This window comes from Pituophis catenifer, unplaced genomic scaffold, assembly GCF_029215685.1.
Source record: "Pituophis catenifer annectens isolate HBS135680 unplaced genomic scaffold, rPitCat1.0.hap2 SCAF_8, whole genome shotgun sequence".
Classification (NCBI taxonomy): domain Eukaryota; kingdom Metazoa; phylum Chordata; class Lepidosauria; order Squamata; family Colubridae; genus Pituophis; species Pituophis catenifer.
Genome location: NW_027256888.1, coordinates 38,132,000 through 38,152,832, shown reverse-complemented (window position 1 = coordinate 38,152,832; position 20,833 = coordinate 38,132,000). Strand labels below are relative to the sequence as shown.

The window sequence follows — 20,833 nt, the reverse complement described above, 5'->3', positions numbered from 1 at the left end:
TTGGGTTGAGGTCAGGACTCTGACTGGGCCACTCCAGAAGGCATATTCTGTGCTGTTGAAGCCATTTTTTTGTTGAATTACTTGTATGCTTTGGCTCATTGTCCTGTTGCAATGACCTGTGTTGTGTGTTCTTCCCAAACAACTCAATTTTGGTTTCATCTGTCCACAGTTTATTTTGCCAGTAGTGCTGTGGAACATCCAGGTGCTCTTTTGCAAACTTCAAACGTGCTGCAATATTTTTTTTGGACAGCAATGGCTTCCTCTGTGGTGTCCTCCCATGTACTCCATTCTTGTTTAATGTTTTCCTTATTGTAGATGTGTCAACAAAAATGTTAGCATGTGCCAGAGATTTCTGTAGGTCTTTAGCTGACACTCTAGGATTCTTCTTTACCTCATGAAGCATTCTGCACTGTGCTCTTGCAGTCATTTTTATAGGACGACCACGCCTAGGGAGAGTAGCAACAGTGCTAAACTTTCTCCATTTGTAGACAGTCTGTCTTATGGACACATGGACACATGAACATCAAGGCTTTTGGAGATACATTTGTAACCCTTTCCAGCTTCATGCAAGTCAACAATTCTTGATCGTAGGTCTTCTGAGAGCTCTTTTCTGTGAGGCATGGTTCACATCAGACAGTGCTTCTTGAAACCAGTAAACCCAAAACAGGTGTGTGTTTTTAAAGGGCAGGACAGCTGTCAGCAACATATCCAATATCATCACACTGATTGGAGTCAAGGTTGGCTCACTCCTGGCTCCAATTAGCTCTTGGGGAAGTCATTAGGCTAGGGGCTCACATACTTTTTCCTCCCTGCACTGTGAATGTTTACATGTTATGTTCAATTAAACCATGGCAACATCTAACGTTTGTGTAGTATTATTTTAAGCAGACTGTGTTTTTCTATTGTTGTGACTTAGATGAAGTTCAGAGCACATTTTATGATCAATTCCACGTAATCCCAAGAGGTTCACATACTTTTTCTTGCAACTGTATATGTAGTTGGAGAAGTGTTAAATTGATATTGAACAGTAATGACAGTAATGAAAGTAATGTTTTACTGAAAAAGTAAAGCAATGGTGTTAGCAAGAATTGAGCATTGGAATGCTAATTAATTTTTAATTCTGCTTGTAGAATTAGAATGGGGGAAAACAAAATTAATATCAGCAGTTCTGATATGTTTCCATAATCAATGGGGGAAGAGAATCCAAAAGAGCTGCTTTGGGTCTATGTCCTAATGAAATCCTAGGTATCCACAGAAATACCCTATGACCGTGATGGCGAATCTATGGCACGTGTGTCACAGGTGGCACCAGAGCGCTCTCTGCAGGCATGCCAGCCGTCGCCCCAGCTCAGTTCCACCATGCATGCCTGTGCGCCTCCTGCCGGCCAGCTGGTCTTCAGGCCTCTGCTGTGCATGCACGGGGAGGGGGGGGCAGGCTGGTGCAGGAGGCTCTCCAGGCCCAAAATGGGATGCACCCCACCCCCAGCCCCCGCACCTGATTTTGGACCTAGAAAGCCGCCTGGACCTGGAAAGCCTCCTGGAAGCCAAAATATGGCGGGTGTGTGTGCATGCACGGGAGGCGTGAGTGCATGCATCGGGGGGGGGGGGCACCAAAAAGGTTAACCATCACTGCCCTATGACAAAACATTGGCAATAGTGGGACCCAAGTGTATGATCATCCTGTTAGTTCTCTGGTTTTTGTTATCCTGGAACAACAGAAGAGGCCCACATTCAAGGTAACTACCTTCTACAGGGCAAAGATTACCCTACACTTACCATCCTTTTACCATCTTTACTTGAGATTTTGTAGCACAAGCTGACAGGTAAAATTCCTTTTTCTTCTGTTGATGGATAGTTTATTATATTTTAGTGAAAACAAGACTCTTTTTTTTCTAAATACATCTAGTATTTATCGTTATATCTGTTTTTCTTCCACTTCAATCTTGTGTAATTCTTTCTAGTGTTCTTTGTCAATCCCTTAACTAGAGATTGTTCTCTTCTATCTGGAGCATAGAATAAAATATTTTCATCCTATCTACCTGAGCAAGAGGAAAAGTAGTCCAGATATGGTAAGGAACTACATGGCAAGTCCAGTTTTCTCTTCTGTTGTTCTTAATTTCTTTAAGGGACTTTTGGTGATTTTTGTCCCATCTTTTCTATTATTTGGTGCATCTGACATTTAGATTTTTGGACTAAAATAATCTTCCTAACAATTCAGAGATAATGGCTTTGTCTCAATATATGATGTGCATTCTGCCCATCTAACCTTGATGTACTTAGATTTTCTATTGTATTGACTAGTCTGTTACCTATATGTCTGTTTCAAACTTCTATCAGAGTAATTAGAGATGCTAAGAATGTCTACTCAAGATTTTGGGGGGAAAATCATGTTATGACAAGAGTACACTATGCGAAGGGTGTCCTGGGAGGCATTCCCAATAATCTTAAAATCCAAGGTGAATATCCAATTCATCCTGGATGACATTAATGTATAAATAAAAGCTCTACAGCGTTTTGGATTTAGTTCCAAAGATGTCATTCAAGTCTCCAAATCTTAAAGGAGTCTTGTATTTTCCTAAGGTTAGTTGGCAACTGTGGAAATGTTTCAAAGCAAGTTTCTGGAATTTAATCCAAATTGATCTCTGGTATGATTGTTGTGATTCTGATTTGCATTTTCTTTATTTCTAAAGGGCATATTGTCTTATTTTGTTTATTTGTTTCGAAATCCAAACTTTCTTTGTTCTTGGATTACTGTGGTCATTGAGACTGTTAAAATCTGTACTAAATGAGACAGGGTGCCTAGCTATCTTTGTCTGGAGGACATCTCTGGAATTTTCAGATCATTAAGGTGTATTGCCCAAAATTGGCTGCCATAATGACCGTTGATTGGCCTGTGCAAATATTTTTAGGTTCAACATGGCCAATTCTATGGTAGTTTTCCTTTATATATCTATTTAATTTTTATTAAAGAGGTTTTTCCACACAGTAAAAACAATGCAAAGAAAAGTAATAGGAAAATGGAAAAGAAGCAAAGAAAACAACAAAAATAATAAAGAAATGACTTCCGGTCTTCTTAACAGCAATTATATTTACATTTTATTCTCCCTCTCTCTAAGGTTACATCAAAGTTTCTTTTTTTCCATAATCTACCCTTTCTCATCAACAAATTATAAATCATTAGTTCATTTTTTTAACAGAATTTGTAGGTTTCCAGTCGCTTATAAATGTAGTACTTGATCTTTCTCTAAGCAAGCAAGTTAACTTTGTTGGCCCTGTTTCATCATTTTCATCAGTTATTCCTCTATTGGAATCTTTCCATTTTTGCGTATGTAGTTGTTTTGCAGCAGAGATCATACCTAAAAATAAACTTTTATAGTTTTTATTAGTTGTCCATTAATCCCAGAAAATAGTTCTTGTTTCATTTGAATCTTAGCCTTTAAAATTCTTTGTATCAGTATATGGCAGGGGTCCTCAAACTACGGCCCATGGACTGGATACGGCCCGCCAGTGCAATGTATCTGACCCGCACAGTGGTGGGATTCAACCTCGCCCCACCCCTCGCCCCTCTCCTCCCTACCATACCTTGCATGGCTGTTTTTTTCTGGCTGACAGGGACCTGGGGAGGAGGTGCCTCACTTGCTGCAACTGCCAGCAGGCAGTGGGGCGATGTGGGCAGCGCAGCCTTGCGGTGCCTGGCTGGCCGCGGTGGCAGCCGAGGATGTAAAAGGAGCAACAAAAGCAGCATCTGCCAAGGTGCAGGTGTCCGGGAGCAGGGACTCTGCAGCTGGTCTTCCAAGAAACAAGCATGGCGTCAGCAGCACTGGCACCGGCAGCAGGCAGAGTGCGGGGGGGGGGGGGGGAGAGGCACATGATGCAGACCACCGGATGCACCTGCTCCATCCCATGTGGCTGGGACAGAGCAGGTGACTGTGAAGCATCCAACAGGCCAGACAGCATCTCCCCTGTGCCTCTGCCTTCGGCTACTGCTGCCACTGTGGGCGAAGACAAGGTGAGGAGGGTGTGGGGTGGCTGCTGCCTACTCTGTCCCTTCTCTTGGCTTGCGGTTGAAGAACAGGTCGCCACTGGTCATCTCCTTGGCCCCTCGCCCGCCTTGCCCTTGGCCATGCATGGAGCGTGTTCCCCTCACACATCTGATGCACCTCGGCACCACCAAGGCTTCAAGCAGCTCACGCAGGTCCATTAAACCGTTGCTGCCTGGAGCACCAGGCCCAGGAAAAGTTTGACCCCCATCAGTGCTATGACCACCCAAGCCCAGCCGGGATTCCGTGCCTCCCCACCATCTCTGCTGGGTCTGGGCATGCTTTACCACCTCTACTGGGCCTTTATAGCAGGCTGCTTTGCCTCCTTTGGGCTGGGCAGACCTGGTGCTCCAGGTGGCGACAGCAACAGCCTAATGGACCTGCATGAGCTGCTGGCGGCCTCGGTGGTGCTGAGGTGTGTTGGGTGTGCGAGGAAAACATGCCTTTCTAGCTGGCTACTTCGCCTTCTTTGGACTAGGTGGGTCTGCCACCCAGGAGCTTCAGTCAGGTGCGCAAGGGGAACATGCCCCACACGCAGGTCAAGGGCAAGACCCGCCAGAGGGCTGAGGAGAAGATGACCAGCGGTGACCTGCTGTCCAACCGCAAGCCAAAACAGACAGTGGGACAAAGTAAATGCACCCAGTGGCCCACATCACATTCCTTCTCTCTGCCTCCACTTTCTGCTTGGACAGCCAGCCCCATGCTGGCAGCAGGCTCTGGAGCTGCAGTATGCGCCAGCCGAGGGGACATCAGGCAGTGTACAGCTGGAAACCATTTCCCCTGCACACAAAGGGCGGTGAGCACATGGCCAGTGGGTTTCCCTCCCCCTGCCTCACCTCATCCTGCAGGATGAGGCCACCCCCCCACCCACTGGAGATCCCTGGATTCCCTCCCCAATCTTGCCCAAACCCAAAGGCACCACCCATGTGAGTGACGTTAAGCAAGCCACGCCCCAGGCCACACCCAGTCGGTCACTACCACCCCAGCCATGCCCCGCCCTTGGAGGACAGCCACAATGCTGAACTGGCCCTCAATAAAATTGAGTTTGACATCCCTGCCTTAGGGTGAGCAAATACAGTTTAGGAAGGACAAAGGCAAAATGAACGGCTAAATTGGCCGTGCCTACCTGTCACATGATCACCTAGCCACACCCACCCAGTCACATGACCATCTAGCCAGGCCCACCCAGCCGTCATTAGGCAGATCAAACTATAGTTCAGCCCCCCAACAGTCTTGGGGAACTGTGAATTGGCTCCTGTTTAAAAAAATTTGAGGATCCCTGGTATATGGTATTTGAATTTTCTGGGTTTTTTTACAAGCCCACCAAGCATGATAAAATTACTATATTTCCAACATAAATTTTGAAACTACCTTTATACTGTCATGTGAAAAAGTACACCCTTTTTGAGTTCTATAGTTTTACGTATGAGGACATAGTAAAAATCCTCCGCTCCCTAGCTGCTCGTAAAGGTAGGAAAATATAACCTCAGGTGAACAACAACACGTGACATATTATATCATGTCATCATTTGTTTTACAAAAAGAAAGCCAAAATGGAGAAGCCTTGTGTGAAAAACTAAGTACACCTTATGATTCAGTAGCTTATAAAACTACCTTTGGCAGCACTAACTTGAAGTAATCGTTTTCTGTCTGATTTTATCAGTCTCTCACTTGTTGTGGAGGATTTTTGGCCCACTCTTCTTTACAACATTGTTTGAATTCATTGAGGTTTCTGCGCAATTGTTTATTCACAGCTCTCTTGAGGTCCCGCCACAGCATTTCAATTGGGTTGGAGTCTGGACTTTGACTGGGCCATTGCAATATCTTAATGTTTTTCTTTTTAAGCCATTAAGATTTGCTGATATGCTTGGGATCATTGGCTTGTTGCATGATCCAATATCAGCCAAGTTTTAGCTATTGGACAGATGGCTTCACATTTGACTCTAGAATACTTTGGTATACAGAGGAGTTCATGGTCGACTCAATGACTGCAAGGTGTCCACATACTGGGGCTACAAAACAAGCCCAAATCATCTTTCCTCCACCACCCTGCTTGATGGTTGATATGAGATGTTTGTGCTGATATGCTGTGTTTGGCTTAGCCAAACTTGGCACTGCATTATGGCCAAACATCTCCACTTTAGTCTCATCTGTCCAAAGGACGGTGTTCCAGAAGTCTTGTGATTTGTTCAGATGAGATTTTGCAAATCTAAGATATGTTGCCATGTCTTTTTAGAGAGAAAAGGCTTTCTCTTGGCAACCCTTCCAAAGAAACCATACTTGTTCAGTCTTTTTCTAATTGTACTGTCATAAACTTCAATATTTAACAAGCTAATTGAGGCCTGTAAAGTCTGAGATGTAACTCTTGGACTTTTTTCAATTTCTCTGATATATTACACAGTCTGATTTTGGAGTGAATTTGCTGGGACATCCATTCCTGGGAAGGTTGGCAACTGTCTTGAAGGTTTTCTACTTGTAAATAATCTTCCTTATTGAAGAATGATGGACTTTAAATTGTTTGGAAATGTCCCTATAACCTTTCCCAGATTGATGGGCAACAACAATTGCTTCTCTAAGATCATTCCTCTTTGGCATTGGTTACACATTCCTCAGTGCTGGAGACCAGCAAACTCCTAAAACTTCAACTTTTACAGAAGTAGTCACACTTGCTGATAATCAACAGATCAAGGACACTTGATTAGCAGCACCTGGCTGCTACTTAGATTCTTCAGACCTTTAGAAGCAGTAAAGATGTATTTAGTTTTTCACACATGGCTTCTCCATTTTGGCTTTCTTTTTGTAAAATAAATGATATGTTATAATACATCATGTGTTGTTGTTCATCTGAGCTTGTACTTATCTATTTTTAAGAACTGCTAAGGACGAGATTTTTTTTTTACTATGTCATATATAAAACCATAGCACTCAAAGAAGGTGTACTTTCTTTTTCACATGACTGTACATTCCAGATATTTTTTCTGGAATCATATACCAATGGTACATCATTTTATAAACATTCCCTTTTTAGGCTATAATGTGAATTTCAATAATTTCAATCACATGTTTCTGTTGTGCTCATATCATACATTTTGGGCTCCAGTTGAGACTTAATAGAGAAATTAAATTTCTCTATTAGCATTAATGGAGAAAGTCATTGCATACTTTAACACCAGATTCCCAGGCAACATTTATTTTCTGCGAAAGACAAAATATAGTTTAAATCTGTGTTGGGATTCAAATTTTTTCACTACCGGTTTTGTGAATGTGGCTTGGTGGGCGTGGTCATGTGACTGAGTGGACGTGGCCAACTCGATGTCACTCACGGCAAGGTGGGGCAGCACCACCCCACCAAGCCACGTCCACCAAGCCACGCCCACAAAACAGACAGAAAAATTCAGCCAAGTCTTCTAGTGTTCAACCTGGCTGCTTCTCGCCTCCTTCTCATGTTTGCTCTGTGTGTATGAGGCCGAGAAGGAGGTGAGAAGCAGCCACGTTGAATGCTGCTGCAGAGAAAAGCCAAACTTTTCTGCCTCCCTTTGCAGCAGAGCTGTCCCTCTGGCGCAGGTCAGGACGTTTTCTTGGCCAGGTCAGGACGTGAGCGGCACCAAGAGGCAATGGGGTGCACGTGTGTGGCCAATGCAAACAAGGCACTGACGGCGGCGATGTCCTGTGACCGTCGCTGCCGTCACTGCCCTGTTCTTTGCTCTGGCCGTGCACACGTACCCCATTGCCTGCCAGTGCTGCTCGCGGCTGGACCCGGCTAAGAGGATGGCCTGCTGCACCAGAGGAATGGCGTCGCAGTGGACATGCTCGGAAGGCAGCCGAAAACAAACGGCAGCTGGAGGCTTCCCGCAAAAGGCGGCCAAGCCTCGCCATGTCCCCCCCACCAAGGTGACTGGAATGGAAGGTAGATCTGGAATGAAAGTTAGCCTGGCCTAACTTTCTCCCTCTTTTTAAACAATTTTAATATTTTTAATATTTTTAATCCTCAAAGTTTAAATTTGGTTTAAATTGATTGGGGTTTTAATCTGTCTGGGCCAAACTATTCAATTCGATTTTATTTCTGCTTTTTAAATTTTGTATGTATGTATTTTATTGTTGGCTGTTCACCGCCCTGAGTCCTTCGGGAGTAGGGCGGTATACAAATCAAATAAAAGTAAAGTAAAAGTAAAGTAAAGTAGATGAGCGGGGTGGCAAGCGGCCGGCAGCTCCAGGGCAAGGCTGGAGCTGGGGAGTGGCACATTCCTCGACCTGGACGAGGCGGGCGGAGACTCAGGCCTCGGGGAATGGTGCTTCCTTGGGCCCTGGCGGAGAGCGAGTGAGCAGCATGCTTACCTTTGGGAGCTAAGCAGAGTGGGCGAGGTATGGAGGTGATTGGCTCAGCGATTAGCTGGGCTGCATGGCAAAGGCAACATATATAGGGTGGGGTGGGCGGGTCAGTGGGCATTAGGTACGGGCAGGCATGGGCGGGGGCAACCAGAGGTGGTATTTACCGGTTTGGCGAACCAATACAAATTGTCGCTACCGGTTCACTTGAACTGGTCCGAACTATCTGAATACCACCTCTGGTATAAATGTTGATTTTTTAGTATATTCTCTTCTAAAAGAATGTGAATTTAGAATGGTTATAATATTAATTTCCTAAAATGAATCTCTAAATCATTGTATAGAATTAGTGCAATGAAAGTAAATTTCACTGATTATATGGGCATACTAATCAAATAACTGTATCAGGGATATCAAACTTGCGGCCCGCGGGCCAGATGTGTCACGGGCGGGCCACGAGCACTCCTGGTTTAGCGAAGGGGAAAAAGTCGCAATACATCATGTGACAATGTAATGATGTGAGTTTGACATCCCTGGTTTATATACTACTAAAAGTCATCTGTCTGAAACCTTCAAGTAGTCCAAGTTCAAGGTTTTTTGAATCAGTGTACCTCAAATCCATTTACTTAAAAGAATGTATACAAAATCTGGGACCCATTATACTTGTGTAATTGAAATTTCGAGGATGTTCATACCAGTTATATTTGCAAAGTTGTAGCCACTAGCATCATTGCAGTTCGCTTCAATCACATGATTGTGACTTCCAATGCTTCCTGCCAGCTTCCCACAAACAAAGTCAATGGAGAAGCTGGTTGGAAGTCATTCCCACTTCCAGTTGTTTTGCTCACCCACAGTCATCTTGCTTCTCTGTTTAGGTAAGGAAATATATCTGAAAGAATGACTCAACAGATCATGGATTGTTTAATGGTACTTAGAAATAACACTCTTTATTAATGTATGTTTCCATAAAATTATAAATATTCAAAATGGCAATATATGCATTTTAAAAATATTAACTGCAGTTTACTAGCCAAAGTTTCCCCAATCTGATATTTTACAGATATAGTTAAGTGTATATATTTGGACAGCAGGTTCTGAAACTCAGCTGGCAATTACTAGGAAATGTGGGAATTATCAGTTCAGTTAGTGGGTGGAATGGGGGTGGGTGGGTGCAAGGGAAAATCATAGTGACAAGCTGAGCTTGATTATACAAGGAATATCTTGAAATCCGTGTACATAGAATTTGCTTTGCATGGCATTATCATAGCAGCATAATAAATCTTTGCTCCACAGGATTTTGGTTCTCAGTGGTCTTGAGAAAAATCTTTCTAAAGAATTTGACTACATAGACCAACACCCAAAGAATCACAGAACTGGTTTTGTACATCAGAGGCAGCAGCTCCTGCTGCCAATATATCAAACATGTGTGAAACTAAAGTGATTTCCAATCCCACTGAACATGCTGCAGATAATTGAACTTGTCAGCTTTGGCTTTTAGATAGCGAAGACTTTGCTTTCAGACAGTGATCACAAATAGGCAAATTATTGCTAATTTGTTAACACATATACTGCCAAAAGAATACATTTTCTCCTGATAAATTTATAGTTTCTTTAAAAAGACTTGTGCCTCCTGGAATTTATAAATATTCATTTTCAGATTGTTTATGATGGTCTGGTTATCAAATAACTCTCTTAATTGTGTTTCAGAGTTCTTACTTGGCATTAATAATAGTAGTAACAGGGCAGAATAATTTTCTAAATAGTATTCTTTGTGCTAGTCATCTTTTCTGTGCCCTAGTTTCCAGTTATCTTATTTGGAGGACAGGACTGCTTGCTTTTTTGTCATAACTCTCATTTTTAGGAATACAACATACACGTGCCTCATCAAAAGAATGTATCCATGCATGTAAGCCCCTAAATGAGTTCCTTTATATAGGCAATTAGATACTCTCTGGGAGCAATAGTGCTACGACATATTGGCACACTTAGGATGGCTGAAATTACTTAGCGTTCAGCCTATGGCCTTGACTTGTCCTGTAGGTGTTAGTGAATGGTCCTTTTAATGTTCTTAATTATTTCATTCCTCATTACTAGTCTGGCCAGACCACTTGACCTCCATTGATCTTGGTTTTCTGAAGAATTTCTCTTCTGTCTCCCTTGCTAAATTTCTCTTGTGTGACAAATTGTACTGGTGTTTGCTTCTGGAAGGAATTGGGCATTTGCAGTTAACACTTAGTTAAGTTTTAGATTGATGATCTTCTTTAATGAACACACATAATAATATTTGTTGAAATCTTTTTTCTTTAATCAGTATGTCATGCTGAACTGAATGCCATAATGAACAAGAATTCTGCTGATGTAAAAGGCTGCAGCATATATGTTGCTCTGTTTCCATGTAATGAATGTGCAAAGCTCATCATCCAGGCAGGTAAGAAAAGGGGCCAGCTTTATTTTTGGTATTAAGAGTGCTGCCTGTTTGGACACAACATTACAAGTGCCGCTGTTTAGATCTAAATTAATTGCACTATCAATCTTTAAGTTACTCCTTGTATTTTTTTTTATCCTTGACTGGTGCCAGGTTTTCCCATACTAATTGCATCCTCTGTGATTCTTACTTATTTTTAATTTAAGTTTTTAACTTTCTAGACCAACAGTTGCCAAGAAACTGTGCAGACATTGCATATTATTACTGTCGGTTTACATTGCTGACACACTGAATGTAAGGGGAGGAGATGGAAGAATAAACTTTGTGTGACATAAGATCTCCTGGGAATATATATGTTACATTTTAATTTGAATATCAGACATGGTTAGCACTTGAAGATTTTTATCTCTTTTGTCATAAATGTCATAAGACTTCCAGGCTCTCTCTCTCTCTCTCTTTCTCATTACAGTAGTTACACATTTTTGCCATCGCTACAGTTGTGCAAGTGTGACAGTTGGGCCTTTCATCAGATTATTAGATACTGGTAAAATGCCCATCCTTATGACAGTGTTCAGAGAAAAGTCGTGTATGTTTCTTAGCCATATGGAGTTGTGCTTATTGTAGTGAGAGTCAGACCATCTCCTGTCATCAGTGGTAGTCTTTCTTTGCCCTTATGACTCCATTGTCTCCAGTTTTTTATCTGAAGAGATTTTGTAGATCATTAGTAGAGATCATGCGCAGTATAAAAATGAGCTCTAGTTAAATTCCTGACATTTCCAATTAGTTCTGGGGAAAATAAGTCCAACTGAATAAAAAAGAATCATTATCAGTCAATATGCACAGTAGTAGCTTGGTAGACTACAGGTCTGACAATTTTAGCAAATTTCTCATGCAGTTATCTTTTCCAAGAGTGAACCCTTTATTTAATTTCATTTAAAAGAAAAAAAGGTATGCATCATTGGAATGGAGAAAAAATCCATTGCTTACATCTGCATAGTCCTATTCCTTGTTTTGTTTCCTGCTTGTATTTAAAACATGGGAGGAAGGAGATAAGATGGAAACAACCTAGCAGCTCCTGAAATGAATTTACATCCTCTTACCACTCTGGTGCAGTCCTTCAACCTAAAAATGGCATCCAGAGGTAAAGAAAGAAGCTGGGCAACCCCCAGTAATGATAATGGGGCCCAGAAATCCTACAAAGCAGAAAAAAACAGATGAGAACTGACTCCTATCTCCCCAATGCAAAGATGATCAAAAATGTCAGTAGCAGATCTACAACCTCAGAATCCCCTTTATCTCAAAAGAAGTTGACAAACAAAAGCCAGGAATAAGAGCTGCCTCCACCAATCCTCCAAAGCTTCAGTGCAAGTCACTCCCCAGAGCAGGGAAGCAGTGAGAATAGTTGTTTGGAGTAAGTCTCCTGCACCCCCGTCCCCTTACAATTATACTATTCCCCTCTTACCATAAGGTAAGCTTTTTGTCTGCAGAACAAATGGATTGGTTTTCATACTGCAATGGATAAATGGCAACTTCCAACAAGTGCTTGATCTGCAAATCCTCCATGGCAATCGGGTTAAATTTGCAGCAGAAGCTGGTCATGCTGGCACTACAGCAGCCTGTCCCATATCAACTGTGCATCCAGAAGCACCCATAGAAATACATTGGAATTCTCAGAGCTGGAACTGCCGTAAGACTATTGTGACTTCCCTATCTCAGCTTCTAAACTGCCAAAATAGAGAAACTGATTTGAAACTCTTTCATTACTTACCCAGCTCAAGAAATACTAAACAATTATTCCTGGATTTCAAACAATAATCTCTCCCTTCTAGACTTATACAAATGAGTGAATTTCTGTGGCAGACTCACTACATCCAAATTGTCAGAGTCTTTAAGGACAAGTTAGTCTGTGATCCCATCACTAGGAAAGTGACAAATGGTCAGGACCCTGCAGATAAGAGCCATAAAAAACGTAGGCTCCAAACGTAATTCTGACAGACTTGTCAAGAGCAAGAATATAAACACAGAACTCATTAATCTGAAGAAGAAACTAGCAGACAATCAAAACAACAATCCTGACATCTCCTCCCCACCCTCTGGTAATGATATGGAAGTCCAGCACCAACTTTACACATCTGCCCTATTGAGATGCTCAAATCATTTCACACTGCTGTCTTTTCTTGACTCAGATAGGTAGAAAACTGTCAGCACACTATAACTTTTTCACCAGTAACAATGATAATGACATTGATAGTGACTCCTCCGAAGCTCCATTTCAGCTATATTAAAAAATACCCAGAAGGAACTGCCTCACAAGCAAAACAAATTTCAGCCAAGCCCTCCAAAAAATGCAACCTGGAGGTATACCCTCATCTGCTTCCAAACTATCCTGCCCTTGCAGGAACCTGACTCTCAGGATAAACGGCTCTCTCCTATCTTTCTCTCACTTGGTAAGGCAAAAGATGTTCCCCTTGCTAAAGAGTTGGGAATCAAAGCAGCATGGGCAGCAAACGTGGATTACTGGTGAGCACTAGTAACCCACAATTTGCTGCCCATGCTGCTTTGATTCTGCGGTCTCTTTGCCAGAATAAGCTCCACTGCCCCTTCAAAAGAAGGGAAGCTCAGCAGACAAAAAGATGGCAAAATAGGAAGAATAGGATCTCAAAGGGAGAAGCTACTATAAAAATTATCCACTCAGCTCCTGGCTCTCGGTGCATTTGTTTGATATCCATGTGATCATCATAATGTCATCTTTCTAATCTGGAATGTGGCTGGATGATTCGCTTCCCTGTTTTGTTGACTTCCTCTCCTGCCATGACACCATATTGATTCAGGTAATTTGGACTGCGGAGAACTGCTATAAATGGATTTTATTCATGTACAATTGGAGCAGAACCAAGCATAAAGCATGAAAGACCAAAAGAGGGCTTGGGGTTCCTAGTCTTCAGTACCCTATGTGCCCCTCCTGCATTCAAGTGAAAACAACAGTCAATGAAAAACCACTTTGTATTTCAGCAAAGAATGTGGACTATACTGAAGTGCCCATGTAGTTGCCAAGATTTGAGTTCAGCTTGATTAATTCTCTGTCATTACCACCTGTAAAGTCTGTAAAGGAATTGTACTGATATCTTCACTGTTGAGTCATAGAATGTAGAATTTGGGGGGGGGGGTGGAGGATTCCAAAATACTTCACATCAATTGGTACTCATTTGTCACCATGTATAAGCAGTAACAGTTAAATCAGCTAACATTTAAACTAGTGTTTTTTATAAAGTTGCTAAATTTGAAAAACACTGATTTGAAGACTGCTTTGTAGACATAGCATTTATCTCTATGAGTGCTTCTTGCAGGATATTATTACCACACAGTAGAGTGAGGTCCCATTATTCTCTTCAGCTCCTGCCCACTTAGCAGTTGGAAAGCATGCAAATGCAAGTAGATAAATATGTATCACTTCAGTGGGAAGGTAACAGCTTTCCGTGCACTTTAACGTATAGTCATGCTGTCCACATGACCATAGAGGTGTCTTTGGCTGGCTCCCTTGATTAAGAAATGGAGTTGAGCACCGCTCCCTAGTGTTTAACATGACTAGACGGGAAATAAACTGTTATCTTTTTATGTTAATATAACCTTTTGATAGAGTAAGATATGAACATAATTAAGTTTGGCTCTGACTGTTAGTGATGAGATATAGAGAGTTGGAAGCAGCAGATAGAAGGATTTTGAATTTGTATGGGAGGTGTGCAAAATTATGTTCTTCAGAGAAAAATTGTGGTTCTGTGCTCACAGATGGACAGTAGTAGCTTACTCATCTGCATACAGAAATGCAAACAAAGTACAAGTACAATATGTTTTGATAGCAGCAGTTTCATATTTATAGTTTGTTGCTGAATGTATGGCATCTCTCTTCAGTTTTTTTATACCGTGTTTCCCCGAAAATATGGCCTATTCAAAAAGTAAGGCCTAGCCCAATTTTTTGGGAGTGGGACTAATATACACCTAACCCAAAAATAAGCCCTAATGAAAAGGGTGGGTGTGGCCAGCGCAGGAGGCAGCCCTTCCCTTCCCCAGTCACCTGGGACCCTTAACCGCGGCCCGTGGATCAGCTGATTGAGTGAGGACTGGGAGTTCTGTCTCTCCGGGTGCCTGGAGATATTTCCAGCACACTTGCTAGCCCCAGCCCTGCCCACAGCACCAGGCAACCTTGCAGCCAAGGGCCCCCTGTTCCGCAGCCCACCTTGTGGCTATGGAGCTGGCGGTGACCATGGTTTGCAGCAGAAGCAGTAGAAGTCTTTCTTTTTCTCCCCCAAACTCCGCCAGAAATGAGTCTTTGTGAGACTCGTTGCGCCGCTGCAGTCTCTTGGAGCAGGACTCTGCAAGACTTGTGCCATTGCACACACAAATGGTGTTCTGCCCCAGCTACGGAACCCAAAGAACTCAGCACAAACAAAATCCGTACAAACCTTAGTTTACTAATTAAAGACTACTAATGAGCTTTCTTAGTAGTTGCTTGAATACAAATACAGTTTAAATCAGTCTTTTCTGAACAAGGGCTGTTAACTTCATTAACGGCCAACAAGAATCCAAAGAATAATAACTCAATTGTGAGGCACAGTATTTCAGATAACCATAATCTTACTATGGTTGGCAGAATGCCGAGAAGCAATTTTCAAGAAGACTGACCAGAGAAAAAAGAGCCGAATCAAAAGTTTCTGGAATCAAGATGCAAAGGAATATGAACGAAGTTGTTTCCTGCAAATTGCCTCAGTCGTTATCCTTCCTTAAATAGGCTAGGGGAGTGGCCAATTAGCCCCAAGCCTTACTCTCAAGGAGACCTCCTCCTGAGGAGCCACTCCTGCCTTTTAACAGCTCTGCGCGCTCGTACATCGAGAAGAGGGTCCTCCTCTTCTTTCTCTTCACTTATGGGAGCTTCTGGAGGTTCTGAAGGCCCTGGCTGGAGGTTCTGAATCCCCACCTCTGGCACCACATCTTCTCCAGCCTCCTCATTGTCCGACTTGACCGCCAGCTGCACAGGCTGCTGGCGCAACATCACACCAGCCTCCTCGCTGTCGGAATCAGCTACTAACTGCACAGGCCGCTGACAAGCCACAACAAACGGCAGCACCACTGCAAGGTTTGATATACTGGCGCAGCCGCGAGCGGCAGGACGCCAGCTGTGTTGGTATTATGAAGCTCGTGGCGGTGCTGCCATTCGTGTGTGCAATGGCACAACAAGCTTTGCAGAGTCCTGCTCCAAGAGGCTGCGTCGGCATGATGAGTCTCACAAAGTCTCATTTCTGGCAGAGTCTGGGGGAGAGAAAAAGACTTCTGCTGCTTCTGCTTTTGGCTGCACACAAGGAAAGCAGCAGAAGCAGCAAAATTCTTTCTTTCTCTCCCCCAAACTCCACCAGAAATTAGTCTTTGTGAGACTCATCGCCTCTCTCTCCCCGGCTGCTGGGATGGGACTCTGCTCCTGCAGTTGGCTGCTGGCTCGATGCTTCCACCTTTTCTGCCTCCATCCGCCTCTCCCTGGGCTGAATCTCTCATGCAACACGCCCATCCTCCTTCCCTCTTTTCTGAATCACCGGCGGCAGCAAAGCTGTGCTTAGCCTACAGCTTCAGCTGGCCAGCCTGCCATAAATGCCCCTTCTTTGATCTACCCAATACTACCACTGCTGCTTGCTGCTGCTATCCTCCACGGCGACTTAAGCAACAGCAAAATCGATCCTAACTACCAGCGGCCTCAACTATTGCCCAGTGAGTGAGAGAGGGCAGGAGAGAGGGGGAAAACATACAGAGAGCGTGCAACTGAGCAGAGGAGGGGGGAGTCGAAACAACTAAATTGGAAAACACTGAGCTGCTCCGCGCGGCGGCTACTCAGCAGCTAGTCACACGCCGCCAAGAACATTTTTCCTCCGGACTGCGCGCGACAGCTCAAAACATGCGTGCTTCTGCGCCCTCCGCAGACATGGGCCGTTCCCATCCCCCCATCACATGGAATGGTTGCTTCTGCCTCTTGCATACCACACATTCCTCGGGGTAGCCAGTCAGTCGGCGCGCTCTCCGATTCACGGTGTGCGCCAAAGGTAGCAGTACTGTGTCCGCAGGCAGGGCCCCTGGGCTGTTACGTCTGTGGGCGTGTGAATGGCGAGCCAGGACTGTGATCCATTTATGCGTATGCAACTACAGTAAAGCGGAGCACAAACCCCTGGTGACACAAGGGGGGTGGGCAGTGTTGCTTGGGGGGGGTAAGGGGTAGCAGTGAGTACAGCAATGGTAAAACTGAATTTCGGCGTGGGCGACGACGAAGCAAGTTTTACATTAACTCCAGGGGTAAACTGTAGCCACCTAGTAGGAAACGGGCCGCTCTGTTAAGTGTCTAAGTCTAAGACAAGCCATCACCTGAAACTACTGAAAACTAGAGCCGGGAGTTAATGCCACCGAAAAGGCTCATCTGATACCATAATAGAAAAGGAGAAAAACAGTTCAGATGCCTTTTAAGAGGTTCTGGTTGGCGTGTGAGCAATGGCGGGGGTTGAGCAAAAGAAGCAGCAGCAACTATTTTCTGCTTAGGTTTTTTTCTCTGAGTGTCACCAGATAAGTCCATTCTTTGCTCACTTTGGCGACCACTCTCGCTGCCTCCTGGACCTCAAAAAAAAATAAGACCTCCCCGAAAATAAGCCCCTAATACTTATTTTCAAGCTGAAAAGAAAATAAGACCCGATCTTATTTTGAGGGAAACACAGTATATCCTTCAACAGTTGCTTAAGTAAAGACAAAAAGTAATTTATTTGTATTACAGTCCTTAAAATCCTACTAGTATATTTCCCCCTTTTTAAAGCCCTATAGCCTTGAGGCTACAAGTACAATTTTTTGCCTCATTAACAACACTGTTCCTTTCCAAAGATATTTTTATTTATAGCAACATCTAAATTACAGAATACATGATCCAGATCTGTCATGCTGATTGTAGTTGTTGCTATCATGTTAGATGACCTATTTTAGCTTGTTTATAATGTGCAGGATCAGCATGCTGCATTTTAACTGGTTACATTCAGTAGTTGAGTTTAAAGTAAATGGGATACATAGGTAATGTAGGGGTTTCATTGAACAGGATACTAATTTACAAGTGATGTTTCTAACATGGGGAATATTCCTAGCTTGACTACGGAGGCAAACATACTAGGGGTTTATACCAAAGAAATCTGTAACTGTTCCCTTTGCAGTAATTAAAATATAATGTCAGTGATCAACAGAACTCATGTTGCTGCCTCTGGCACATAGAGATTTGTACAAGAGTAATTTTCCCCCCTTTTCTTTAGCTGCATGGAAACTATTGAACTTCTCTTTAACAGGATTTTTTTTGTCTACATGTCTAAATGAACTACTGTATCTTGGCTCGTACTTGATGTTTTTGTTTTCTCCCCCACTGTTCTAGGGATAAAAAAAGTCATTTTTATGTCCGATAAATATCACGATACTCCGGAAATGATAGCTGCACGGCGCTTGTTTGATCTAGCTGGAATTTTGTACATGTGAGTCAACACATGGAAATATAAATCCTTAAACCCACCCACCCCACTCCACCCCCTATCCCCAATCTTCCTTTTGTATGCATTGGGTTGCTATTGCTTTGTCTTAAAATTGTGAAGGAATCTGTTGCTTCACTTCAATAATTTCTCTTTTTCCTTTTACGTACAGAATGGTGTAAGTTGAGATAGTAATGTTATTAACACTAAAAGTAGAGTTGGGACAATAATGGGAAAGTGGTCGATTGTTGTGAACTTTTTCCAGAGCATTCTTATTATACTGAACAAGCAGAGATGAGCTGTTTTTCATGGACCGATTTTCTTGTATTGGACACACTGCTATGGTTTTGATACAACCAAAGCATGCAGAAAATTGTAGGTTAGATTTAGTTTCTTTGAAAAATATAGCAAATTTGTCTGCGGAGAAAAGTGGCTTATGATTGGGACTTAATAAGCAAAAATACAAGGAATTATTGTGGAAACAATAGCCTCTGTTCTGCAAAAAAAAGAAACACATACTGTTCACAAACAACAAACATCAGTAAAATTTTGTGCTTCAGCAAATGTATCATGACTGCATTAGTTACCGCAAACAGAGCCATATTCATTGTGTAACTAAAAAGTTTTCAGTCATAAAGAAAATGGCTGTGAAAATATAGACCTATAAAGCCAAAATGGACATCTAGATCTAAAGTGTCCTATGCAGCCTTCAAATCTAGCAAAGTCTTTTACAAAAGATAAATTTATGCCTCTAATGAGCAATCTGCCCTTAGCCCAACCGCCTACCATTTATCGCAGAAAAGGAAAAAAAGAGGGTGTCAGAAATAGAAAATGAGAGATAATTTTATTTGCAACACTTTATTGCTTTTTAATTAAACTATCCCAAATTAATTTACAATGATTATTATAAATAAAAACTTTTATAAGAACCATTTTTAAAAAGATAGTTTTTGAAAAATAATTCTAATTGTGGGATGTGACAAAATCAAGGGAAGGTCTGGATGAGGGACACTTTGTAGAGCATATTAGTATAAACAAAGCAGCCATCCGTGAGATGTTGAAACAGTTGTTCTGAAAGGCTCAGGCTGGCTGCAGTTTTCTAGGTTGCCTACATGGATACATAGAGAATACTTCCATTGGATTGGCTGGCAAAGCAAGATGGCTATGCATGCTCATGCAGGCAGAAGCAACCAGCACACACTGCCAACAGGTGCCCTTGGTCACTGAAGTTGCTTTGGATCTCCACTGACAAAGCTGAATCTATTAGCAGTTCTAGGCTATATACCTGTTCCTTCATGGAGAATGCAACTCCATCCATAAACAAACAAACAAAGAAACCAATTACCCACAGGACCTGAGAACTACCTACGCACAGAATTTCAGACCTACCAGGATTCAGTTGTAGCCTATTTGCTTTCATTTACTCTGCATTAAAACTTTGAATTGCAATGTGTTGGACTTGGTTATGCATGGCAACATTCAGATTGACAGAGAATCAGAGCTGTATGTCATCAGCTTAACAATGGCACAATTTCTCATATTTTTAAAGTGACAGCATGAAAGTACACTAAGTAAGTAGATCATGTAAGGTTTACATTGAATGGATAGCAATTGACAAGTGATGTCTTCTAAGATTGAGGATTATTTCTGATGTTTATAATGTCTCAATAATGTCCATGTAAGGATAAGGCTATGTTGTATATGCTTCAAAACTCATTTTTATCTACAAAATATTTTTTATTAAATAAAACAAGTCCAAATGGAAACAGTTTTTTCTCAAAAATAAAATCAGTCTAAAGCAATCTCTGAAACCATTTCTTGTAAATGTCTTTTTTTAAAGCTACAGTGTTACGAAATGAAAGTAGACTTTCAAAGGCTCTGGGAGGCAAACTACTAAGTGATAGAAATCTAATTTTTCAGTCTTCAGAATTTGAAAATTAGGGAATTTTATATGTTCAACAGTTCTGACAGACAATTTTAGCCTAATTTACTGAAGTAGAAACATGAAGTGATAAAATGTGGTATGTATGTGAGAGACATTTATTACAGGAGGGGCACAAGTCATTCTGTTATGAGATCTTTCTAAAATTTATCTATGGCTGGCATGCCTCCAAGTATTTCTGACCAATTGGTTGGATAACATTTGTGTATAGTCATTCTTCCAAGCATATCTTTCATTATTGACTATTTCTGCCTTTTGTAATGATTTGTGAGGGTTTGGCTAGGTTGAATGAATCTCTAGTACTGAATTGTCAAGCTTAATGAGACACTAAATCCACATTATTTGCATATTCTTCTGTTTACTAGTAGATTGTAAAATATATACAAAGTCCCCAAATACCTCTCTTGCTAATTGCTGCAGCAGATGCTCTAATGATGTAAAAGGATGAGCTATAGTGATGGTATTAATTTTACAGTTCTAAAATGATTCTAGCTTCAGTAGTTTGTATTTTATCCCCCTTGCATAATGCAGTGTTTTCTGCCTTTCCTTTAAGACTACAAGAAGCAAACTTTGG

At 42.2% G+C, this 20,833-nt stretch overlaps 1 protein-coding gene across 1 annotated transcript in view; it reads left to right on the top strand.

The window, feature by feature from the left end:
• The window catches only part of DCTD (dCMP deaminase), a 40,312-nt gene that overhangs the window by 18,949 nt on the left and 530 nt on the right, over positions 1-20,833 (top strand). The window contains exons 4-5 of the mRNA XM_070948154.1: positions 10,678-10,794; positions 18,227-18,323. Coding sequence (XP_070804255.1) covers positions 10,678-10,794; positions 18,227-18,323 — 214 coding nt within the window. The remainder of the gene's footprint in view (positions 1-10,677; positions 10,795-18,226; positions 18,324-20,833) is intronic.